At 35.3% G+C, this 27,502-nt stretch overlaps 1 protein-coding gene across 1 annotated transcript in view; it reads right to left on the reverse strand.

Annotated features, from left to right (window-relative positions):
- Positions 1-379: 379 nt before the first annotated feature.
- ZPLD1 (zona pellucida-like domain containing 1) overlaps positions 380-27,502 on the reverse strand; it is a 61,052-nt gene continuing 33,929 nt past the window's right edge. Inside the window, exons 3-11 of the mRNA XM_008592589.1 lie at positions 22,152-22,372; positions 19,133-19,314; positions 17,556-17,628; positions 13,411-13,508; positions 11,995-12,075; positions 6,797-6,968; positions 5,180-5,288; positions 1,039-1,068; positions 380-604 (exon numbers count right to left, since the gene is read on the reverse strand). Coding sequence (XP_008590811.1) covers positions 429-604; positions 1,039-1,068; positions 5,180-5,288; positions 6,797-6,968; positions 11,995-12,075; positions 13,411-13,508; positions 17,556-17,628; positions 19,133-19,314; positions 22,152-22,372 — 1,142 coding nt within the window. The 3' untranslated portion in view covers positions 380-428. The remainder of the gene's footprint in view (positions 605-1,038; positions 1,069-5,179; positions 5,289-6,796; positions 6,969-11,994; positions 12,076-13,410; positions 13,509-17,555; positions 17,629-19,132; positions 19,315-22,151; positions 22,373-27,502) is intronic.

A 27,502-nucleotide genomic window follows, 5' to 3' on the forward strand; every position in this document is an offset into this window, starting at 1 on the left:
AAGCAACTTTCATTTTATACCACATATGCAATCTAAATGTTATTGCATTGGCCTTTAATACTTAGGGGAAAAAAAATGCAACAAATCCCATTTATTTCTATGCCTTCCTTTTATCTTTATAACCACCAATCAAAAGAAAATTAAAATAAAATGAAATATGACAGGTCCTATAAGATCTAAGTCCTGAATATTTTTTACTTATTGTCAGTATGCCCATTAATGCCATAAAAATAGGGCTGGCCTCATACATAAGTGACAATAGCAATATTATCAAAATTATTTCACTATCATCATGCTGATGAGTTACACTATGAAATCTACAAAACTTACAAATATCAAATGTTGGCTGGCATTCAATTCAGATGGAACACTGACTGCGGTAACACATAGTATAGTCAGTGAAGCCTTCTCCCGACAACAGGGGCCTGTTAGTCAAAGACTGGGTTTCTTATGCCATTCAACACCAAACTGGTGGGTCCCTTCCTGTGTAGAAGGGCCAGTGAGCACAGGAGAAGGGAAAAGCTCATGACTCCCAGAATGACCATTCCAGATATCAGTGCACTAGTGATGGTGTTCAGCTGGAAAGGAGGCACACTTGGAGAACCTGCAAGTAATGAAACACACAGTCATAAAGTCCCCATATCACATTTATCTCACCTTACTCCAATTTATACCTGCAAAACATCTGTCACTAGTATCTTACAGAGTAACAGCATGACAATGGATTATGCTATAATCTATTTGGCTGTATTTCAACCCAATATGCAAAGGATTGTACAGTTTAGAGGCCTGGTATCCCATGGGCAGCCAAAACCAACAACAACAACAACAACAAAAATTAAAAAACTATAAAATGCTATAAAATTGACCAACAGATTACATATGAGTTCAAAAATCCTCGAAAGCTATTATTATTTAAAATATAACAAACTTGTAAAACTAGAGCTCATTACATTTAGTTGACTACAGTTTTGTAACTGATCACCAAAAACTTTAAATGTAGCACTTTTATTTTCAACATAATGTTAATTATCTTACCAAGCTGTGAATTGTTGGTTGGAGTCTCATCTGGGGAGAAAAAACAGGAACAGGGAAGTGACATTTCTTTCCAAATATTTACCTTTGTTTATTCTGACTTTATAATTACTTTTTACCTACATTTTTACCTATATATCCCCTTATACCTCCACCCATGAGCTCCACGGGGAAGGCAAGAATGAAAGTCCTCCTAAGCCATTCTGTTTTCCCACTCTGTCCCACATGTCCCGGATGTCATCATCTATCTGTTCCCCAAGTCCACATCCTGCCGCTGCCCTCCATATACAAATGCAATCTGAAAATACACTGTGCTGTATTCTTTCCTGCCAGCTTTGTGTTATCATCATCTCTTCAGTCAGGCTAGTGAGGGCAGTACTTGTTAACAGCTATTACATTTTTTATGGCCCTATAACCTGCCATTTGTTATTCTGCTATAGAGAAATATTCATTATTTAATGTCACTCTATTTAAAGTGTTGCCAATTTGCCCAACATAATCTGCAATAACATCATTTCAAGTTCCAAGAAGATAAATTCACACTTAATAACAAAATGAAAGGGAAACATGACTCCTGAGCTGGAGTTGTAGTTTTATTTCCATCTGTTAAGTAAAAGATTGAAGCTGTTGATTTTTCACTTTTCCTGGCAAACATCATAATAGATGCAATGAACACATCCACTTGGCTTCCCAATTTTTGTTGTCCAATTTGTAATTATGTAGCTATTAACCCTTGAGCTTGTACAGCAAGTTCATATTGCATATTTAAAATAACAACAATTTCACATGTGTGTTTTAATATGCAGGTGTGTTTCTTATCTGTGTTTGTTATCTGAGCCATAGAATGTGTGCAGTTGACTGTTTATTTCTGGAGTACGAATATTATTACAATTAATGTGTGTGTGATGTCATGCAGTTTATAAAGTGCTCTTTCATATGTTATCACATTTGATCCTTACGATAACCATATGGTTTAGATATTATTGCTACCCCCATTTTACAGATGAAGAAACTTCCATTTGTCACAGACTCTATGACAAAGTAAACATATGCTTAAACTAAAGCTCAGTTTCAAAGTCCTTTTTCCAAAATAATATAAACAGCCCAAGTATGGAAAATATTTCTGGATGTAGAGATGGATATGTCAGGCTATAAAACACCAGAATTATCATTTCACGCAATTAATGGGAGAGCCTGGTGAGGTATTTATAAAATATCTGATGCCATTTCTTTTCAGACACGTGAATCTTGGCAGGTATTATGTTTCTGTTGTCTGATCCAGAAGTACAATGCCCGAAATTAATACAGGATTCATTCATAGAATTGTTTAGAATGGTGCAGTGCATTGCTATAAGACAAGAAAAATAACAAGAATTTTCATTATAGGACATTCTTAAGAAAATCCTAACCTCCAACCAACACTAATTTATAAAGACATTTCCTTCTCGTGGATATGGGTAGAATGAATGGATTGTCACCAGTTCATCCAGAAGATCCACATGCCCTTTTCCCAAGAAAAGCTGCATCACTGGAATAAGGCAGGAGAATACACAATGCTCTAAAATTCCTTTAAAAAAATTTTTTTTGAAATCTCACTTAATTGCTTTAAAAAATGTTTTTATTAAAGAATAGAAAACTCCTTCCTACTAAGTGTCCCAAACAAAGCAAAAGTGCTGTAACTGGATGGGTCCCACTACTTTCTACATCCTAAGGTTAAAAGAAATCAGAATATCCCCTCCACTCCCCACATTACCACCAACACTTCTGTAGAAACAATATTCCAGGTGTTACCCACGAGCATTTGGCTGTGGACAAAAATCTCCCTGTGTAGGAGACAAAACACCACCATTGCCAAATGAGCCATACTGGCTCCAAGTTCCAGAACTGAAAAAATAAAAGCATTCTACCTTTTTGGCAGATGGCTGAAATCAAAGCATATAATATTCGAATATTGTTTGGAATTGTATTTGATAATGGATAAAGGTAGAGAGAGCTGCTTTAACTGGTTGCTGTTTCTGGTTTATTCATTAATAGTCTAAATCTGCCTCTGAACTCTAAGATCCCTGAAGGCAAAGTCTGTGGCCTGTTCTCTATTGTATTACCAGTTGCTAACAGAGTGCCAGTCCCATTTGGGGGTAAAATAAATATTCTCAAATGAATTACTAACTATACATAAAACTCAGTGACACTAGTTGAACAAGAGTTGTGCTTGGGCTTCTTCATACAAATTTATGTAAACAAATAGGTATTATCATTTTCCAGTGTGTGTACCTTTAAATTTCAGGAATTGTACTTCATGATATGCATTTACACATCTAAGCCATTTTAGCATTTGGGAGCTTTAAATAAGAACATTTCAGGAATTTTGAGGATTTTGCATTTAGTGGATGTGAATATTTTCCTAAATCAGCTGACAAAAAGATTAACACTATTGGGTAAAAATAACCAGAATGGATTTTATTTCATTAAAAAACAAAACGAATTAGGAGTTCTGAGGTATAACAACTTATTAAACTTGACCTAAGCCAGATGTCTCTGGGAAAGGAACGATTCAATGAGTAAATAAAGCAAAACTTCCAAGTATCAGAGGGCCTTGAAGAGAGCAAATCAAGCCTGAACTTATACTTGTCTATAAAAAAATCAGCCACAGGACCTGGAGAGATAAGCTATAACTGAACTAAGATAAAAATAAAGTGAAACTATGAAAAGAGTGTAGCCCTGGTCATTAAGCCAAACATGAATTTTACGTAGGATTTGCCTGTGGATGCTTATGGCTTGAGTTCTGAATTCTGTGTTCATAAGGGATTTTTTTAAAATTAGTTTTGCCTGGATATTATAGTATTATAATGTAAACATTGTTATATGGTTCTCTAAGAAGTGAGACCACAATGATCATCAAAAAGTGAAGATCATCCTAATTTTATTTACCAGAAGTATAAAAAAATAAATCAAGACACAGTGAGCGAGGACTCAAGGGGATCCAGAAGGTTCAAACTTGATCCTTTAAAGGTTTTGCACTGGAGAGACCTGAGGTGACTCAGAAACATTATTGTGTAGAGGAATAAGTGATATCTTTGAGGTAGGAACAGATCAGATCAGAAATTGGAAAGGAAGAAATGACAGGCATGACATCAGAGGCACTGAGTTAGCTCTTTGACATTTGGGCATAGATATTTTGGGTGACTGGACATGAGATAGGTGAAGCCTACAAACCTGGATAACTGGTTTTTTTAAGGAGGAAAAGCCATCTACCCAAGATGGACAGAAGAAATGTCACTTTCAAGGTTCTTTTGTTATAACAAACTGACTCTAGATATGTTCCACAGAAATACAAACATTTTTTATTTTGCCTACCCAGCCGACTCTGGTTGTCTCCGGGTTCACTCTTACTTAAATCTATATTCCTTTGCAGAGTGTGTATGGATGTATGCATATGCACAAATATTTGTATACGTGAGGATATATGTGCGTAAACAGCTGTGTCTGCTAGATCATATAAATTCATAAGCATGAACAAGTACACTGCATGCGGGTATGTAACACACAGGATCCTGCAAGGAAGCAAATGGTACTCAGACCAGGCAATTTACGGAGCGTTTAATAATACTATGTACAAACATATACAGAATTCACAAGATGAAGTCAAGTTGCCTAGGTTATGGGGTAAGTTGCCGAGGTTTGGGGGTAAGGCAAGGGTTTCCAGAACCCAGAAAGAGTAGTTTTATGGAGAGAGTTGTCTGGCAGGAGCAGTGTTGCTCTCCCATCCACTGACAGTGCCGCCTATTGGTCAAGCCCAACCAGAAACTAGATGGCCAGGGAGCCAAAGGACGCCGTCCACATAGGTCAGTCATCACGGACAGAGAACAGGGCAGGGCAGGGTGCAGAGGATCCAGAGGGGTAATGAAACACGTCCAGCATGGTATACGTGTGTGTGAAAAGGGAAATGTGCTAAGGACAATATTGTCCTTGGTGTGAAAGATGAGTAAACAGGAAACTACTGTGAAATTAAAGTTGCTCAGTGGTTCATCTTGTCTGACAGTTAATTGGTGATGTGCAGGAACCACTTTGCATTCTCTTTAGAAGCTAAGTGACAACTCATTTTGGAACCATCTATTACTATATACAAAAGGAGAAGCGCTCCTACCACTCCGAGTGATGATGGGACCAGCAGAGAGGATGGCGTTTCCAGAAGTGCTCTGGGGGCTCCAAGTTGTCCTCCTCCCTGCATCTCTCCTTTCTCTGTGGCTGCAAATCTGAGGTGTTAATGAAAACAAATGAAATTCCACACTGGCACAAAATTGTTTCTTTATGGCCATTTGGAAAGCAGATTCTTTTGGAAGAGATACCACATGTTTAATTTTATTCATTTCCTTCTGTGCATTTATTTAATTACTTTGCATATAACTGCTACAGTGTTTCTTCCCCTGCTTGGGCCACATTTCTTATTTCCTTGCTGTAATTGTGCACTGCCTCACTAATTTACATAGCTCAATGGCTCTTCTGAAAAAGAGCTGTGTTTATCAAACTTTTCTACTTTTATTTCTCTCAAGCCTGTAATAAATCCTTCCCTGAAATGTCGGTCAGCAGAGACCCAGGGTCACGTGGTCTCTCCATTTACCCCATCTGAGATACCTAGTTAGGACCAAAGAGATCAATGCTAGTGAAAAAATAGCTTGCTGTTTATGCATGAATTGAGCATAAATATAAACATATTAAAGCTACTTCAAATAAAAAATCTTGCCTGCATTTTTCTCAGGTTATTGATGTGACCCTAGGGGGCCTGTCAGAATAGAATTTTCTTTTATTCACTACTAAATGGATCTGTATTTTAATGGTGGCTGCATGTGATTCAGATTTACACATTTCATAGATTTTAACTTTTAATCCAAGGGATTCCCTGGCCATCTGGGCCCAATTTACCTTTCTAGTAACAGCCCAGCCCCCTCTCCAGGTTCCCCCATCATCCTCTACTCTGCTGCAGAGCATTCCTAAATGACTATATGCTCCCTGATCACCCTGTTTTATGTCCCTGTGACTTTAACCATACTTTGGTATGGAGTGTCTCTCACACTCTTGATTTTACCCTTTGAGATTCATCCATCTTCAAAGTCATAGCTGGGGTTCTTCTGCTCCACCAATCCTCTCACCCTCTCCAGCTCCGTCTCTCTCACAACAGTGAATACTGCCTCTTCCTAAAGCCCATATATTTGTCTGCCTTTGCACCATAAGATTTTTGTCTTGCTTTCTTCCATGACTATTTCATGATCCTAAAGGATAAGCCAGTTGAATTCAAAATCCATGTACACTTCATTTCTGTATCCCCAGTACAATGCTTGGCACATATTATGGATTGAATTGTGTCCTCCCAAACTTTAATGTGTTGGAGGATTGGTCACCACTGTGACAGTGTTAAAAGGGTGAGAGGTCCTATTATGGAAATTGAAAGGTGGGGCCTTGAAGAGGTGATTAGATTGTGAGGAGCATGCCTTAACAAATGTATGAATAAGTTGACAGCTTAATGGTCGTGGGCATGGTCAGAGAGTTTTAAAAGGAGGAGTTTTGTTATAAGCAACAGAAATGGACTAGTACAGCTGACAGTAGGCATTCAACAGATCTCTACTGGATGAATAAATAAATCCTATTTCAAACTATTTGATCTAATGCATATCCACTTTCTATACAGACATTAGTTCCTGACATTTGATAACCTTTCAGCTTAGATCAATTCAACAACTTAGAATAAAGTTGCTTAAAAACATACCGGCATAAGGAAGGGGCAGTCATCCGCTCTGCAGAGCTTGGTAACACAGTGCAGGAAGACAGTGGACATTTTCTGATTCTTGTGTTTCACAAATCTGAACACTTCAAATGAAAACCGGCCCTGCTGGCTTCTGCCATTTTCAATGACGGTGGTCTGAGGATCTTTGTCACAGCTATATGTTAGTGAATGTGAAAATAGGACATCACTGAAAAGTACCAACTCACTGGGACTTGTAAATTAATTTCCACAGTATTAAGGGTACTCCGTCACATTAAGAGCTAACAGAACCATGCCATGTTACAGATACTTAATAAGAGCATAAGCTAATTCAACAGATATAACAAGAGTAACCTGGATCATAAAATTTAAACAGATCAGTTTCTGATTATAATATTACCATCAAATTTTAGGGCATTAAACTTTCATATGGTTCAAAAATCCAGATAATGTAAACTGTATACAGTGAAAACTCTCCCTCCCATCTTTACTCTTGCCCACACCATTCCATATCCAAACCTGCCAGGGTGATGTCACTTATTTTTGCATCCTCCCAGGGTACATAAAAATAGAAACAGAAACAATATATACCTATTGTTCCCTACTCCTTAAACAAATGATAGCATACTGTTTACACTGTTTTGTATCATGCCTTTTTAAAATTTAGTAGAATTAGAGATCTTAGAGATCTTTCCATACCAATAATTAGAGAATGTCCTTATTCTTTCTCCACAATTGTATAGTATTCCATAGTGCACATGTGTGTTTATTTAAGTCAGTTATATGTATTTATGAAGAATTGCATTGTTTTTGAATCTTTTTTTCCTTAAAAACAAAGCAATGATAAATAGCCTCATAATGCATAATTTTGAATATGTACAAGGTTATCTATAAAATATATCTCTAGGATCATTCACTAGAATTGCCACATTGTCTTCTATAAATATTGTTCCATTTGGGACTTCACCAGCAATATATGAAAACAACCCTTATTTCCCCAGAGCTACACCAACAAAGTACATGGATAAAATTTTGGATTGTTCCCTGTTTGATAAGAAACTGTCACCATATAATTTAAATTTACATTTTTCTTAGTATGAATGAAATGCACATTAGAGCATTTATGTTTCTTTATCTGAAAATTGTTTATGTCCTTTGCCCAAATTCTATTGTGGTGTTGGCTTTTTTCTTTCTGATTCTTACAAGTTCTTTATGTATAAGGAACAGTGGCTCCTGGCATGTTTTTTTAAGTTGCAAATAGCTTTAGTTTGTTGTTTGGCTTTGGATATTCCTCTGTGTACGTGTGCATGTGTGTGTGTGGGGGGGGGCAGAAGTTTTATTTTTATGTAGTTAAATTTTCAATATTTTATTTTATGGCTTCCAGTATTTGGGCTGAAGACAGAATTTTAAAGATATTTCATGTGTTTTATTCTACCACTTTTAAAGCTGAGATTTTACATTTAAATTAATTATCTAAAGTTTATTGTGGTGCATTGAATGAAGTATAGATCCAATACTATTTTATTCTCTTACAGTTATTCTTTGTCCGGCACTGTTTAAAAAGTCCCTGTTTAGGGCCGGCCCGGTGGTGCACTGCTACGGTGCGCCGCTTGGGAGCGCGGTGGCGCTCCCGCCGAGGGTTCGGATCCCACATGCAGACCGGTTCCCGCTCACTGGCTGAGCGAGGTGCGGGTGCAGCACCAAGGGTTGCGATCCTGTTGCCGGTCCCGGTCCAGTGCGGGCGCGACACTGAGGGTTGCGATCCGTTGCCGGACACGAAAAAAAGAAAAAGAAAAGAAAAAAAAAAAAAAAAGGACCTGTTTATCCCACTGGTTTGTGTGACCACGTTCTATCATATACTAAAATCCAATGCTTTGGGATCAATTTCTCAATTTACTTCTATAACTTTTATCTTTGTGTATAATTTCACATAATATCACATTTCTTCAATAATTTTAGAGCTTTTATTACTATGAAATCTGGTAGGACCATACTTTCCTCATTTCTGTGTTGATTCCTCACTTTTTTTTTTTTATTTTGTATTTGTCATTTATCCCTTTTTTCTTGATTAGATTAGCCTATGATTCTATGATTTATTTTTTCAAAGAAACTACCTTTAAGAAATTTTTAAAAAGAATGTGAAACCAAAATAAATAAATAAAAAGAAACTACCTTTTCTTAATTTACTGCAAAATGTTGGTTTATATTTCCACTTGTGATACAAGTGTTATTTATGATTTTTTAAAATTCCAGGTGGTGAGAACTTTGTTTTCTGATGTTGTTATACATTGCTACCTCAAAATGTATAGCTGACTGATTATGTCACTTAGATCTTCTATATCCTTACTTAAGTCTCCTGAGAAACGAATGCTCCAATTTTTATTGTATTTATGATCATTATTTCTTTTTATATTTTTCCTAGTTTCCACATAATGAAATTTAATCCAAGGCATCTTTTCACTATGGAGATTAAAGTTTTCTTTTAATTTAGGAAAGTGTTCCTGAATTATATTTTAAAATATTTTTTCTATTATTTTGGCTTTTTCGGGAAAGGTTCTAATTATGCATATTATACATATATCAAATTTCCTTTACATACCTTTTATTTCTTTCTTTCCTACTCTAATCCTTTTTATCTTTTCTTTTATATTGTTTTATATTTGCATTTCTTATTTTTAATTATCCGTGTCCCATACTGTGCTTTCTGTTATGTCTATTCTCCCTTGAATGCCTCCTAATTATGTCTTTCTTTGTGTAATACATTTATTTTTTTTATTTCCATCTTAAGTTCTTTCAGTTCCTTTTTCACATTTTCATAACCTTACCTTGCACTGTCCTATCCTTACTTATTTGAGTTCTTATATGTCTATATTCCTAACTACGATGACTTTTTAACTCTTTTAATTTCATGTTGGAATCTTGAACAACAAATGTTATCTGTTCCATGGCAACATTTTTCTGCAGTTTAATTCATCTTTAAACATTTTTTCTTGTAGTAGATTGGAACACTGCAAGAAATGCCTGCAGTTGTTTACCATTCATATTTGAAAGTGTTGGATTTCCCTAGACCTGTTATTTTCAGGGAACTCCTAAGGCAATGTGGAATGATAATGACTTTCCTCAAGGGTTTCCCCAACTCATGGGCCCCCTTCTCCATTTTACAATGACCATAGTTGACAGTTTCTTTGAATATGGTGCCACTGTGTAGCTGAGTTTTCTCTGCCTCTCTCAACTTCAAGACACTCACTAGGGCTCTACCATGAGCCCTGTACTTCCCAGGTTCATTCACCAGCCTATGCCACCAAGAGTAGCTCCCCTGCCTTCCCAGGTGATTCCTTCCCCTTTAGAAGGTGTGCTTTTGCTGGAACTTTAAGGGATCTGCCACTTCTGAGGCTCTGGGCACTCTCTACTCCTTCCTTCTCCATTCTGTATATTCCCCAGCCCTGGTAGCTATTTGATCTCAGCCTGTTCCTAGCAACTGTCACTCAGGGTGGGGCCATCTCCTTCCAGGTGTGCATTTCTCCTGGCTGCTTCTGGGATCTGCCACCTCTAGGATCCCTCAGCATCCACTTTTCTTCCCTGCTTCTCCCACCTCTCTCCACACAGCTTCCTGCCAACCTATCCCTGCGTCACTTTCTCCTGGTTCTAACTGCTTTTATCAACACTAAGACATATTGTGGAATTTCTAGGTTTTCTTTTCCTCTTAGATTCTAAAATGGCATTTAGAAATTTTTTTTTAGTTATCCATTTCACTCTCTATAGTTTCCAAGAATAAAACTGAAAAAATTCAGAACTAACCTGCCATCATATTCATACAGATATCTGATGATCATATGCCAGATTATCATTATGTAATCATTATAGAAATTTTGGAAAATAAGAGAAATGTCAAAACAAAATAATCCATAATCCTATTATGCATAAAGAACCACTGTGAATCTTTTGGTGCTTTTTCTTAGTCTTTTCTACCATACCAATGAGGTCCATTATACCTGCATATAAAATTGTGTGTGCTGATTTTTTCCCTTCGAATTTTAAAACATTTAAATTTTAAAGAATCACATATTGTCAAGGATAGAAATACCAAGGAGACAGGATGGGAGAAGGTAAAATAGAACCAAGCAATTTTTCAATTTAACTAATAACTTTGTATGATTGAAGTGTCTGTGTGAACTCTCAACTTACTGGTCTCTATAATTCACCTAGCCATTTCCTTATTGCTGAACTTACAGTTTGTTCCCATGATAGACTAGAACATCATAAATATTTAAAAATATATTTTCCAATTTTTAAAAATAGAATCAAAGGATATAAAATCTTTTAAGGCTTTTGATACATCTGACATTTTCCCCCAAAAAATGTTGCCCCAATTAACACTTCCAGAAATAGGATATATAATATTGTCAGTGTGACCATACCCTGTGAACATCATCTTAACCTTGATTAGACAATAAAATGTATTCTTTTGGTTTCCCATTATATTACTCCCATCATGTGTCAATAAGCTGCAGTGATCTGAGCCAACTGCATTTTATAAGCATGATTAGAAGACATTGCTTGACTCTCAAGTCTGTTCTGCTGTCAGATAAAAATGCTGAAAGAGAATTGGGCTGATTGAATAGTTTTATGATCAATGTCCCCTTTCCCCAAATGTAGATTACATTCACTCTATCACTGTCTGTTGGGGAATGAAGTTGAAGGTATTGGCTCTGATAAAAAAGGAGTGGTAGGCTATATTATACTTTCATATTAAATACTGATAAATGAACAAAAGTATTGAGGAATCTAAATTATCCAGACCATTACTTTAATTTTATTCTCCTTTTGTCATACTAGGAGACAGTCTAGCTGCAGATAAATAAGTACATTCCCATTGCCTTTCTCTATTGCAAGTAATATCCTAACCATACTTTTCCTAAGACAGTGAAATATTCCCATATCTCCTGAACATGAATAAAACATCTCTGATGGAGCTAACTTACCTACAATCCTCATTTAACAATGGCCTTATCAGCATTTTATGATGAAAACTGTTCTCAACTTCTATCCTTCCAACTTTACAAAAACTAAAAGTTCAAAATGTAAAACTTGAAATTCAAAAGCTATAACAGTGCCCTATAATTTGTTTGTCTGACTTAGATTTTTCATGCCACTTATCTGCAACTGGGTATTTGTTGTCAATACAAGACTTAAACACCTACCTAAGGAAGAGATCATATCGAATATCATCATTTGGGTTCCCAGATGGGGTTGTGTAACAATAATCCATTAAGACATTCCATCTACAAAAGAGGTAAACATAATCTAGTGTCAGGATCTCCTTTTAACTGTTAGTTGCTAATCTAAGGAAAGGAAATATTGACAAACCTCTTATTGCATGGAATATAGTTTTTGATTACTTGTTATTTCCAGAGGCTACTTATTTATTAAAACTTTCTCCTAAATTCAAGGTGTTTAAAAATCTGTGACACATCAAGTGGAGTTAAGGCTAAGCCACAAAAATGAACAAACCTTGTGAACAAACCAAACTAAATGGTCAAACTCTGAAGAAACAAAACCCAAAAGTGAGCTACATACATAGACAGATGCTTATATGTTCACTCTAAACAATGGCCTTTTGTTTCCAGAAGTTACTGTCTCTAACAGAGGACAGAGAATTTTATAGTACCAAATACAACAAAGGAGTTTGGTGTATAAATTAAATGGAAGAATCAGTGGGCGTGGGAGTGGGAGTTCAAGATAGAGATTGTGACAGGTAAAAAAAAATAAATAAAGCCATGAAGGTAATACAGAGCCTTCTCCACAGGCCAGATTGTGCCCAGATTTATACAGTATTTCATTCCAACTCTGAGTGTTATAAAAAATGCTAATACATGGAAAGTGAATGCCAATAAGATGTAAAAAAAATTGCATTTACTAAGACAATTTTAAAAGTCACATATATCCAAAAGCAGAAATATGAAGAAGACAAAAAGGGAGACAGTAAGGAAGAACCAAATTTCTAGAGTACACCAGTCTCTTTGGGATGCAAAATTTGGCAATAATATCCAAGAAACCCCAATTAATCATTTACACATTACATTTTTAATAGGGCAGGATTAGATCTTCAGCTTTTGAGACCTCTTTCCATTTTGATGATTCTGAATTTTTTAAGTATCATATGAAACTCAATTGCAGACATGTTTCTGGAGATCATTTCATATAATTTTGGTCCAGACCCTTATGGGGAGAATTCTTTGGTTTTTTAATAAATTTGTATGAAAAGTAATATTACATACAGAAAATTACACAAAAGTGTTCACAAAATGACCACATCTGGTTAACCATCTTTCAGATGAAGATAGAACATTCCAGCATCCCAGAAGATGCCCTCTTCCAGTCACTACTCCTCTCCTCCTTTATGTGAAGACTTGTTATTTTCCAATTAATAGCATAAAATGAGTGTCACCCCTTAAACTTTGCAATTTGTTTTTCTTTTTATTAGCATGCCTAAACAGTGTGGCAATGACAGTATTTCTCAAATTAAATTTTAAAAATGAATGAGCTAACTTTATGACTCATGAGGCTTTAAGTAGCCAAAGTGTTGTAACCAACAAAAGATAAGAGTTTGAAAATACCTGCCATCCAGATTAGTGGCTTGTACAGCTGCAAATACTTTGGTTTTCAAAGGTAATCCTATACTTGGGATAATTAACTGCTGACTGTAGGTTGAATCCTAATGATGAAACAATAAACAATCTATCATTACCTCCCCAACAACAGCACATTTACCACCTAAAACAACAATGTTATAGAAAAAAAAGAGGTAAATCAACATAGACCTACAGAACCAACTCCAAAAGGATTTATTTAATCCTCTGGTTTCTTGGCAGAACTGTTCTTAAACCACATCTGTGTAACAAATTGACTTTCATGCATAAATCTTTTGTTTCCATAGTTTAACAATATATGGTGATTAGTGCTCAGTATATTTAAATTATATTCAGAGGTCAGTTTGCTTAATATTCAGTGGTCAATATTTAGTTTTCCAAAATTAATATTCCATTTATTTAAATTATTTTAATGGCTGATATTAAGTTTATTTAAGTTATACCTGCTTCAATTTAAGCCCTTAGAGTTGTAGATTTTATACTTTTGATAATCTTTTATCAAATCACTTATCCGGCAATTTGAAATTACCAAAATTTAATCGAAAACCAAAAAGAGACCAACACATTTTCAGCATTGCCAGAATACATGCCATAGAGTTCCTGAATCAAATTCTTTGGTGGTTACTTATAAAAGGGTGTCTCAGGACTTCATTTTAATGTCTTTACCCTTATTTGAGACCAATTCTAGAGAGTTTATTTATATCACTCTGCAATCTACGATATATTAAAGCAGCAGATTAGAAATTAAGAAATGAAAGCTATGATTTGATAATGAAGAAAAACAGAAAAAATTGTAGAAAGCAAAAAAAAAAGACAACCTCCAAAATTTAAGCAGTCATATTATTTAACTAGAGGCCAATTGTATCCCCACATTTAGGGACTGTAAAGATATTGCTCTTTGGCAGCTAAGAAAAGTTTTTAATGTTCATTATGAAATCAAAGTCTTCAAGGAAAGGCAAAATATGGAGCATGTCAGAAAGCAGGGAAGGAAGCAATATATTTTGAATTTTTAAAATTAAAACAATAATAGTTCAAGAAAAATGCATTCATATGGAAATTTTCATTCCCAAATAAAGCCAGATAAGTGAGGGATTATATGCTATACTTGGAAACTGTACTCTTCAATCTATTTTCTGTATTTCTATGATAAATGAAAATGGTTCCTCTAACCATGCCTGATAGGTTATATTTTTATTTAATTATTTTCTGGCTCTCTTTTCTAACTTCTCTAAGTAATCCACACTTCATTAACTATACAGATGTTTCATATTATATTTGCAGCAATACTGTCCTGAAGATGGCTATTTTGTACAAGTATAACACTGCTGAGTCATTTGCGAATGATGTATGACTCAGGTGTAGACCAATCATAAACCATCAATTTTTTTCTCCCAAAACTTCTTCTAAGAAGTAATTTCCTGACTTTATTTTGCATAATTGCCTTTACTCTTGTTAATACTATGTTGTTCCTAAAATGAATAATATCTATTTTAGGTTTCTTTCAATGTTTAAAAAAATTCATAATTATCATAACCCTATTTTAGAGTTGCTGTTTCTGTATCCACTCAGAAGACACTAACATTTAGGTACGGTTCAAATACACAAAGGCATCCATCCTCACTTCCCATTTCCACAGAGGAAAAAACTGATATATTTATATTAGACCAAAATAAGGCCACAGTTCAACTTGAAATAACCTGCATATGTGGAAATCACAGTCATTAAAAGTCATTGTTTTTTATAAATATAATTTTCCTGAGTACACTTACTGAATCCCAGAAAACACAGAAATAAACAATCGTGCTACATCCAAATTAGGTATAACTTTTTCTCACCAAGTAACAAGCCAGAGAATAAGAGTAGTAGGTATATAATACAACTTTTCATCATTCCTAAGGGTTAGAAATCAGGAACTTTGCCTGTGAAATAGGAAGTAATGGCCCCTAAAGATTATAAAACGATATTTTATTTGAAATGATACAAGAAGATAACATTTGGCTAGTTACATGATAGTGTTCCAAACAAGTGAAAGATATGATTTTTGTATCAATTAGTAAAAGTATACCAAATTTTTCTTCTAATGTCGATTACTATTTTTTAATGTCCTGTAACATGGCAAAATACTATAATGGCACCGTGTTAAAAACTTTGTTTGGGGCAGTGAAACTCTTCAGTATGTATACAGAATGATGTATGTATGAAACTCTTCTTTATTGTATGCAGCAATGATGGGAGCATGTCATTATATATTTGTCAAAACCCATAAAATGTACAACAGGAAAAGTGAACCTAAATGTAAATTATCTGTTTGGGTTAATAATGTGTTAATATTGGTTCATCGGTTATAACAAATGTTACTCTAATACAAGATTTAAGTAATAGAGGAAATTGTGTGCAGGGGAGTGAGTTAGTGTGGAAACTCTACTTCCAGATCAATTTTTCTGTAAAACTAAAACTGCTCTAAAAATATAAAGTATGGTTAATTTTTTAAAAATTAAAACTAGTTTGTGGGGAAATGGTTGAGTTTTACCAAAAAACTGGTTAGTAAATAACTTTTTAAATTCACTTTAATTTTTTTAATTCAACCACCAATAATACTTTTTTGCAAACTGATTAAAAAATAGAAGTATTTTGGTATCACTGATTTCATTTATAGTCTGATATCAAAAAATAGTACCTTTTTTCACCATAAAATATTAATGTTATCATCAAATGATATGCTTTATTTAGCATTAAGATTCCAGAAACCCTGTGAAGGATTATGTCATGTTAACAGCAGGGCTACAGTGTATACCATTTCTAGTGGTACAGGAAAGACCTAAATAACAAAGCTCTCTTCAAACCTGCACTTCTAAATTTTGATTTTCTGCTTCTCAAGGGAGAGAATAGTTTAATTTCACAGAAAATAATGGTATCATTAAATTCCATGTGGATATATTTTTTCGGTTTTTTACCACTGGGAATTCTATTCTTTGTCTCATTCAATTATAATAAATAATATTGAATCCAAACTAGTCACCTCAATTCTACTTCAGAGAGCTTACACATATAAATCATCAGATAGAAACTTTCCAATTTAAAGTTATTTATATAAATATTGCTCACAGAAATAATAAATATCTGGACATATTGGGAATGAATATTGGAATGTATTTGCTGAGAATTGTAGAACCAAGTAAGTTGGCAGCTTGTTTTTGCAGAAGAAAGTTTAGAAATGACAGAAAGGCAATCTTCATTCCAACACGTTTTAATTTGTTGTTTAGAACTCTGTGGTGTCAGACTATAAACTTATAAACATAATTTTTTTAAATGCCTTTGGAAAATGTCCTACTACAATATTTATAGCTCATTATATTCAAAGTATAAAGCACTGACTTTTAAATCAGTTGCATGAATTATAACTCGGTGCCATGATGACATGAATAATAATGCAAAAATCAGATTCATAATTTACAAAAATGTTGGTTGATAGATTGAAAAATTGATATTTAAATCAGGCATTTAAAATGTATGAATAAAAATTTTTAATCAACATGAAAATATCATTTGGGGGATTAATGTTACTCTTATAAATAGAAATCCATGTATTTTTTTTGCTGCCACTTTTGATATTTACATGACAAAAGTTTAGACAATGCTTTTTAGTCCAATCCAAATTATTACAAATGTGACAGAACTGTCATCAGCCAAAACCCATATTGAAAATATTAACACATTCATCACCAAGGATGCCTCCAAGAGAAGAATCATTTGGACTTTTCATATCTATTTATCACAAAAATATTATTCCCCACATCTTGACCTTGACGATGGCTGTACACCCACACATAAATAAATATATGCATTTAAATATAGATAGAACTTGTAATAACTATCACAGAATCACATTTACAATATGAAATTTAAATCGTTTATCAACTTTGAGAAAATTTCATGGAGTTCTTAGTGTACCTTTATCACTGATAATATGAAAATGGTAGTAAAGATGGGTAAATGTTACCAAAGTGTAACAGGGTTAATGTGGCTTTCAGTAGACTTTGATATAAAAGCCGTTCCCATAAATGGCGTTTCACAACAGTGAAAGGGAAAATATCCTTCACCCATCAACTTACGTTATAAAGTAGCAAGTTCAAAGTGCTGACAAATGTGCCATTGTTCTCTCTCACAGAAATAGCAGCTGAGGACCTAAAACAGATTTAGGGAAAGGAAAGCACTGATGAAATTTTAAATTAAAGTTTCGTTTATACCGGAATGTTCGATTTAAGGCAATAGAACTCTTGAGTAACCCTGTCATACGTTTAACTGGGCCTGGAGTGGGCCCAGTTAAATCACTGAACAAAAAATAATCAAAAAGCAAGAGGAGACAAGTAAAGGCAGACTGTTACTTATCATCTTTTTATTTAGAAAGTCTTTTTTTTTTCATTTTGCCTTACATATATGAGGCATTTTGCAGAAAAAATTTATTTTATAAGAACTTGAATCTGCTGCAAATATGATTTCATCAATTCCATTAGAATAGAAATTTCATGAACTCAGGGATTTTTTACTTTGTTCACTGCTAGAACATTGCATGGTAAATAGTAGGTATGTAATAAATAACAAATAAATTAATTTCCAACATTAAAGATCAGGCAAGTGTTTATGGGGGAGGCAGGGAGACAGAATGAGAGATGCTTCTCTCTACACCTATATCTTGACTCAAGGCCTTTCTTTTCTCATTTTCCACATTGAAGTCTTGGCTTTTGACCAAGGTGTTTATCATCACTGTGCTATTCAAACCAGCTATGAACATTTTTTAACTGAAACAGAATGTGGCCTCCATGTTCCCTTATAACTAAGATTAAACAATAACTATGACTTTATAATAGCAAACCCTAAAACTGGAGAGAAAAAGTTTTCACTCAATCACCCCATCTTGTCAAAAATATCTGACAAGTTCAGGTGATTACATTGTAATGTGGATATAACCATGTCTTGGAGTATGTGCTTTGGGAATAATAAATGAAGACATAACCTCATTCCATACCACTTTTCCTGGGATATCACTGGCATCTGGGCTGGAGTAATGGAGACCCCAGAATCTGGAGCAGCAGAGTTCAGCAGTGAGATCAAATGGCAGAGGGAGGGAAGCCAGGCAGAACCAAGCAATATAGCGACTAATTGCCCTATACACTATAAACACTGCAGGGCCTTCAGGACTGCTAAAGCATGCAGGGTTCCTGGGCAAAAAAAATGAGAACCCAAGGCTGACACAGGACTGGTCTGAACTGGTTTTAATCTGAAATTTATGTGTGTGTGTGTGTGTGTGTGTGTATGTTTATATATATCTCAATACAAGGGCACTTCAAAAAGTTTGTGGAAAAATAGAATTAAAAGATAATACAAATCTTTTCACAAACTTTTTGAAGTATTCTCAAATATATATATATATATATATGTATGTATATACATATATGCATACACACACTCATATATATTCCAAGCTGTTGATATCAGTCATAAAAATTAGATATAGATAGATGATAGAGAGATAGATGTAGATATATATTAGACTTAATATGGTCCATATTACCTCATTTGAGTTTGGCTGTTCTCAACAAATCCTGCTATCTTTGTAAGTCCCTCATGGATAAGAAATGCCTCAAACATAAAAACAATATGAGAAAGCAAGAATAAAATGCAAACTTACGAAGCAAGCTGGGTATTATTAACCAAGTATTCCAATGGATAACTACAACTAAATTTATAAAGAAGCCCAGGTAGATAGCTGATGATTGTTGGTGGGTCTGGAGTATCAATATATCCTGAAATATTTCCTATTTGTACTGAAGTTGCATTTCCATAAGCACTGACTCCAGGAACTGTGGATACCTGTTAGAATGGTAGATCAAGTTCAATGATTAAGTGGCTACTCGTATATAGATCTAGGCACTTTATATGTAAAATAAAACTTTAGACCAGACCATTTCTAGAGTCTGGTTCTACTGTAATATACGATGGTTTTGAAATCACACACACAAAAGGCAATTTACAAGTGATTATATGTCATTTAACCAAAAAAAAAGTTCATATGTACCAAAGACATTTTACTCATACTTCGTAAATAAGAAAGGAGTGAGATTATGAAAATAGAGGGCTACAACAAGTAATTTGAAAACACTTATGGATAAAGTCCAAATTCTCTGGCATGAATGAAAAGACCCTTGTTAGTTTGACCTGGTTTTCCACTAAGCTTGTACATATCTCCAGGCTCCCACTCTTAGCAATAATGCTCCTGCCCCAAGGCCCTGTTGCTGTGGCCCCTGTGCATACTTACTCAGCCAACTCTCTCTCCCCCCATCTCCCTTAAGCATGTTATATCCTAATCCTTCCTAGGATCTCCTCTTCCCTGGTACACTTCCCCTGACTCCCCCACATGCAATGCTTGTCTCAATGATAGCAGAGGGAACAGCGCATGAGCAGCTGCTCACGTGGCAGTCCCCTCAGCCGTCATTGGAGCTCGTTGTGGGCAGGGACGCTTTCTTTCTGTCTTGTTCACCTTTGTACCCTCAGCATAGCACAGTGACCAGCATCTTAGGCCCAGAAAAAACTGTGAACAAATGAATAATGGTCACAAATGCTCTGAGGATTGGTTTTCTCTGGGTCTTCCTCTGCAGTTCACGGAGACTCTCATCTCCTTCTAGGGTGATAGTTCACAGATGGGCTTCAGGGGGTCATGAACTCTCAGAAGTGATGTGAAAATATTGTCTACATGTGTATTTTCTTGGGAGTGCTTTACTTTCATTGGATTTTTCAATTCTATTAAAACTGAAGAACCACCATATCAGGAATAACCAATACTTTTCTCAATCTCTATAAGATCTGAGAGAACACAACTTCTCTTACCATGTCAAATACAATATGGTACTCAATAAATATCTTTAGCAGATATTATTGAGACCTGTAATACTTCATTTCAACAGTAGAATAGACTTTATGCATGAACCTAACAGCATGTGGGCAAAGCTAAGGTTATCTAGCTAATTCATGAGTGGGGCAAGAATCTCTACAAATGAAAACATTAGGATTCTAATCCAGTGATTTCATAGTCCACTTAATTTTTCTCATGTACGAATGCCATTAGAGCGGACTCCAAAGCTGGTGACAGCTAAGGCAAAAAGTGAAAAATAAGCAAATCTTCCTCTCTTCCTACTGTTTGACTGACTTGGTAGCTAAACATACTAATTCCATCTGTGAAACACACACACACACACACACACACATACACACATGCACATATACATTTATGTAGCAATTTTTATACCAGAGGTATTCAGCTCTTAAAAAAAGTAAAAAGCACACACACACACACACACACAGACACTTTTCCTGGCTTTTCTCCTGAGTTGTTTTCTAGGTGGCAGGGCAAGGTGACTTAAATCCAGAGAAGAAAGACCATGAAGGAAGGGCTTCAGCATGGTAGGAGTAGTGGAAGTGCTCTGATGCACACAGGCTTCCTCCCTCCACCAGGAAACACACAGGCTTCATAATCAATCCGCAGCACTCTCCCTTAGGCCCACTGCAAAACCTCTCCACACACAACAAAGAGAAATGAATAAATGTTTTTAATAAAAAGCGTCTGCAATACCCAAGCTGCAGGTTTGGAAGCAGTCATGGGCACAGTATTCTTACTGCCCTCAGGGAAAAGATAAAGGAGATTCAGAGAAACCTTTTTTTCTGTTTTCTGTCTCCCAACAGGTATTAGAGGCCCTGTCCTCAGAACAGTCAAGCCTTCTTCCTTAATCCCAAACCACAACTTGTGAAGAACAAAAGCCAATTTGTCCTTCCTCACTGAGCTAAGTGGTCATGTGTCTTGTATCTCCTTTTTATCTTTGTCAGCATTTACTGATAAGATTGTATTTAAACAAGCAAAATGGAAAATAGTACTAAGTGAATTTCAGTGTTACTAATACCCCCCATCACTATATATTCACTTCAATTAATTTTAATTCCCTGGAGAGTCAATTCCTTATTAAATTCATTTTTGGTGTTCAATGAATTAACGAATAAATGGATGGTATAGATTAGCAGTTCTTATTCAGAGTAAAAATATTTCAAGTGGTGTTTTCATTTTCATAATAACTGGAGAGAGTGTTACTGGGATTTCATGGGTAAGGTTGGGTACAATAAACATTTTAAAAGGAAAGGATAGTCCCACACAAGGAAGAATTTCACACCAGAAATACTGACAGCTGTCTTTTACAAAGCACTGGTGTAGATCATTCAATGGTAAACATGAAAGAAGATCCCATATCTCTATCTTTTATCTTTCTTTCTGAATGAGTTCACTAAAGCAACAAGCCAAGTGATTCACTGCCAAATTCACTAAAATAAACATTGTTTGTATGATCAAAGACTTCCATAGAAAAGTGTGAGGAATATGGCTAGTGATAAAGAAATAATCGTCAATCTCACTCACACAAAAGAATGTTGCTTAGATCTGACCTCAGGCCCCTCAACTGCCCGGCTACCATAACCAGAACCATTATTGGAAGATGAAATTGTAAAATTGGAAGTACAAGCCTCAAACAGGCAAAAGAGAGTGATTTGTTCAGTTTTTTTGGAATTTTTTCTTGAAAGATTGGGCTTCTGATTGTTTCATGAAATGAGATTTTTTTTTTTTTAATTTATAACCGCAGACCCAGCACACAATTTCACACTAATCTTACCACTAAGTTGTTTCCACAGCCCTCCAAGGTGCTGAGATTGATGATGAAAATGACCACTGCTGGAAAGGTGTTGTTATTGATGAACCCCCTGCAGTGGGAATCCCCATGCCTTCCATTCAGTGCCAGATCTGTTTCAGAATAACCGGAGAAAAGTACTGTGCAAAAGTTAATCTTCATTGTAATGGCCTGCACCCCACAGTACACACTGATGTCTCTTTCAGCTGGAATAAAAATAAATAAATAACAAATATAAGTCACAAAATCAAAGAGTACATGCATAACTTTAACATCCCCTAATGAAGGAGTATTTATTCATCTGAGTCTGTTTACTTCATTTCTGTATTTGAATATATCATAATCCAACGTGCAAGTTATTAAGAAATGTAGCCAAAAAATAGTCCTTAATTTAGTCACTTAGGGAGAGATATCTGATTGTAGAGATTATAGTTCATCTCTTTTTTCTTGTGCCTGGTGGTCAGTGGGTGTGCATTAAGTGTCAGTTGAGCATTGGCAAATAACCAGAGAACTGAGTAGAAAAAAAATCACTTTACTGAGGAAATTCAAAACCAGAGTTTCTGAATAATTCAGATCATCCGTCTACAGCAGTAAAACTCACTACAAATGATGCATTTTCCCAAATATGAGGAAGAAGCAATTAAAATCCACCCTAAACAGAATTGTTAAGCACTTCGGTATTTAATACCCCAACTTATGCAGGATGTAGAAACAAAAGCCGTCCATCAGAATTCTATTTTATTTTGCCTATATCAAATGAGACTAGAGAGAAACAGAATGAAAAAGTGTAGATATTATGAACAAAAATGCATAGCTTACTCTAAGAAAATTTTGCCGATGACTACATGTTCCTCAATAAAAGGAATGAACTAGGCATGGAAATATAAAGCACCGTTTGCCCGGTTCTCCAGGTTCTGTCTGACTCCATGAGCTATCAGTGACGGGATCCAGCCTACATCTGGAGAATAGAGCTTTTCATAATTCTATTTAGTTATTTCTCTGCATATAATGAAGAAAATGTGTGTAGAAAATGGAAAGTTTGACTAGGTAATTCTCCACTGTTAGAAGATTTTACTTTTATCAATTTTGGTAACTGTTATGGGTTGAATTGTGTCTCCCCCACCCACCAAAGAAAAAAGATATGTTGAAGTTCTAACCTCTAGTACCTCAGACTTAATTTGGAAATAGGATTGTTGCAGATTCAAGGGAGGGTAGGAGGATAGGGAGAGTTTGGTTAATGGACACAAAATTACAGGTAGATAGGAAAAATAAGTTCTATTGGTGTACAGAAGTGCTAGGCATCTATAACCAATAACTACTGTATGTTACCAACTGGCTAGAAGAGAGGAGATAAATGTTCTCAGCACCAAGAGATGATAAAGCTTTGCAATGATAAATAGGCTAATTATCCTAGTTTGATTATCACACATTGGATACATGTATTGAAATACAACTGCAATTTATAAATATGTAAAATCAATATGTTTCAATTAAAAATAAATAAATTCTTTTATAACAAAAAATATTAATGTGGGGTCACACTGAAGTAGGATGGGTCCCTAATCCAATATGACTAGTGCCCTTACGAAAGGAATACACTGTGAAGAGACAGAGACACAGGGAGAACATCATGTGAAGACCAGGGGCTGAGGCTTCTGCAAGCTAAGGCACAGCCAAGATGGCCAGCAAACCACCAGAAGCTAGGAAAAGAAAAGGAAAAAATCTTCCCAGACTCCCAGAGGGAGCCCTGATTTTGAACTTCCAGCCTTCAGAATTGTGAGATAACAAATTTCTGTGTTTTAAATCAGTAAGTTTCTGTTTTGTTAAATCACCTTTTCTGTGGTACTTTGATACAGCAGCCCTAGAAAACTAATACCTTACTTTTTATCACTCAGTTTTACCAATTAGGTAAAGAATCTGGCATCAGGTTTTCAAAAGGTGGAGACAAACAAAAACTGGTTATATCATTTGGAAAAATGACCTAGATGATTCAGAAAAGGAAAACCAAACAAAAATGTATGTATTTTTGGTGAGTGACAGGATGTTTACCTAGGTAATATGCAAATGCCACTCAATATTTTTAGCATAGAATTAATTTGCTTAAAAACTCAGTCCTGATCTATGAGTACAAGTGTTCAACAACATATCTCTTGGGACTATTTATTCACTATACTAGTTTTTTGCTAGCAAAGTGAGTCCTATTTCAAGGATGTGAACAAAATATGGAAATTTTTATGTTTGGTAATAATTTTAAACACATTACAGTACCTATAAAGAAAGATGAAAAATCTTTTTCATGGCCAAAAGACAAATATTTGGCTAGATGTTATAGAAAATCCCAAGCATTATTCCCTTTGAAGATGGAAAAATAAAATGAATTAATTATGAAGTACATGGGGTCTTCAAAACGTTCATGGAAAGATTCATGTTGTCTTTTAATTCTATTCTTCTGTGAACCTTTTGGTGTACTCTCAGACTTTGTCAACATAGAAAATAATAAATACTGTTTAAAATTGGGGGAATATCTCTACAGCCTTCAGTGACATTAATTGTTTAAATGCAACCATAACTTTTAAAAGATTCTCTTTCCTAAAATAATGCAGTTCATTTTAACAAATGTTTCTTAAGTATCTATGAATTTCAAAATACATCTTAAATCTGTTGATTTTTCTTCTTCTATAGGCTATTCCTTGGTCCATGTCATCATTTTCTTTAAATGATGGAATGCAATATTTAAGAATATTGCATTAACTTCCTAGCTAGTTCCATTATTTTCGCTCTTAACCTTCAATTACTACAGCTGTGAATACATTAATCCCTCTTGCTCAGATCTTCAGCAGTGACTCATTTCACTTAGGCCAAAAGTCCAAAAACTGAATGAGGTTCTCAGCACTCTCCATGGTCTGCCTCATGCCTACCTCCACATTCTCATCTCTCTCTTCTCTCACCTTGCTCCTTACATTTGTTACCCTGAACTTCTTTCAGATTTTTAAAAGCATCAGACTGAGGGATTGAAGCCAGGATAGTGGGTACCTCCTGGGGTGGAACTGTCTAGAACAGGGACACAAGGAAAATTAGAAAGGAGATAAAAATGTTCTCTACTTTGATCTGGGTGGGGGTTATATGAGCGTATATACATGTTAAAATTTCAAGCTTCACTCTGAAGATTGATGCATCTTATTACATGTAAATTATTCTTCAGTAAAGTACTGTGAGCATTTTTAAAAGCATAATACAGGTTTATGCACAAGGCCTTCAATCAGTGCTTTCTTCTGTTGGAAATGCTCCGCCTACCTCCAAGCTTTGCCTAAGGAAGTCTTATCATCCTTCAGGTCTCAAATTTCAGTTCTCTTTCCCAAAGACTTACCTGATCCCAAATCTAAAGTATGCCACTCTGTTTTATGCTGTTGTATTGCCTTGGAATCAAAAATGTATTTGTATATCTGTCTTCTCAATAAACTGAAAGTCCCAGAAGGTAGGAAAGCTATGATATTCACCGATGTACTAATCACATAAAGTACATGAGCAATAGACTGAACTTGGGATTCAAAGAGTTGTGATCCTGTTCTCAAGTATATTACAGTCTATTAGGGGAGACAGATGCATTAACATGGCCCACATTGATAGAAAGAATGCATGGAGAACTATGGGGTGGAATGGAAGGCCACCCTCGTCCAGACCAGCTGGTTAGGTATGGCTTTCTGAAGAATGGCATTGAGCTTCATTTTGAAGTATCAGTAGGAGTTAGCTGCATAAAAAAGTGAAACAGAGGGTCACTACATTCATCAGTATTTACAATGCAAAGGATAAACAGGTACAAAACTATGCTATCTAACCTAAGTAAATCATTTTGCAGTATCTGCATGTATTGAAACAACACACTGTACCCCACAAAAATGAACAAGTAAATGTCAATTTAAAAAAAAAATTCAAAAGATGAAATGGTAGGGAATGAGGCCAAGTTGGAGGCACAGGTAAAATCACAGGAAACCTTCACATATAAAATCATCTCTTTAAGGTAACAAAATGTCTACCTGTGTGTCAAATGAAATCTTCAACTATCAGAGTTCACTAAGAAGTTGCTTTATGCTCAGTGATGTAGAGAGCAAGTATCAGTGCATTCATTGTTTAATGTATCATATATGTACCTAAGTGAATATATTATCAATAAATATGTCACAAAAGGGAGATACCATTCTTCCTAACTTAAACCAGCTAGCCTTCGCTTCCTCACCTCTGTCTGAGAGGATTAATTGATGCTTAGAGTACCTTAACAAATGGCAATGATTTCTGTGACAAGACGTAGAGCTCTCTTCTGTCTTCTGCTTTGTAACTGAAGACTTGTAATCCTGGCAGTGGGACTCAACTTGCTACAGACTGATCCCACTTGAAGATACGATAACAAACTAAAGGCTTTTTGCAGTGCAAGAAAAGAGATCTGTTCAAATCCATCCTAGCCAAGTTTTCTAAAGACTTTTCACTATTCTTCAGAGAAACACATTTTTTTCCTGAATGTAGATACTAAAGACACTCATTCAGCACAACTTTACCATTTGTGAGGCTTTGAGAGAAAAAAAGATACTTCAAGTTGCCAAGGGGCAATTTCTGCCCAAAGTAGTGATATTTATTTTGAGTTACTGAATGACAGTTACTCTCAACAACTAAATTTTTTGAGCCTTTTACTGTCCAATCCCTGGCCTGAATTGTGACATCTCTTTGAATGATACTTGAGTATTAAACAACCTAATGAGTACAAGCTAACGACAAGAAGATAAATAAATAAATAAAGGAATAAAAATCTTTAGGGGTTTGATTTTCAGTGCTTTGTGATTAAAGATACTGAGTATGTCTAAATGGAAGGTCTGCTTACAGAGTTCATGGCAGTTATTTTGCCAAAATTGCAATGTTTTTTCCCTGATATTTTAACCAAACTAAGCTTTTCATGGGAATTTTTAAAAAATACAGTATTCAATTGAATTGGGTAAAAATTATGTTCTGTACTCCTCTCACCTGTCAATCAGGCAATGAGTTGATCTGCCTCAGATTTTCTAAACTTATGCAAATTCTAAATATCTGGTTACACTGTCAACTATCTATCTCACCATGTATTAAAATGTGTCCTGATTGGGGTACACAGAATATGGTTACCATATAAATGGGAATAAAGAGGGGATAGATCTATTCCTATATATGTATATAAAGATATCACTCAGCTTCTATACCCCCAATAAAGTTCCATTCCTAGGACATCTAATCATACCTTTGCCTTTAGGCACACTTACTGACAATATATTTGCAGCACATCATTCACATATCTAAGTATATCTAACTTTGGT

The sequence above is a fragment of the Galeopterus variegatus genome, unplaced genomic scaffold, assembly GCF_000696425.1.
Source record: "Galeopterus variegatus unplaced genomic scaffold, G_variegatus-3.0.2 Scaffold8067, whole genome shotgun sequence".
NCBI lineage: Eukaryota > Metazoa > Chordata > Mammalia > Dermoptera > Cynocephalidae > Galeopterus > Galeopterus variegatus.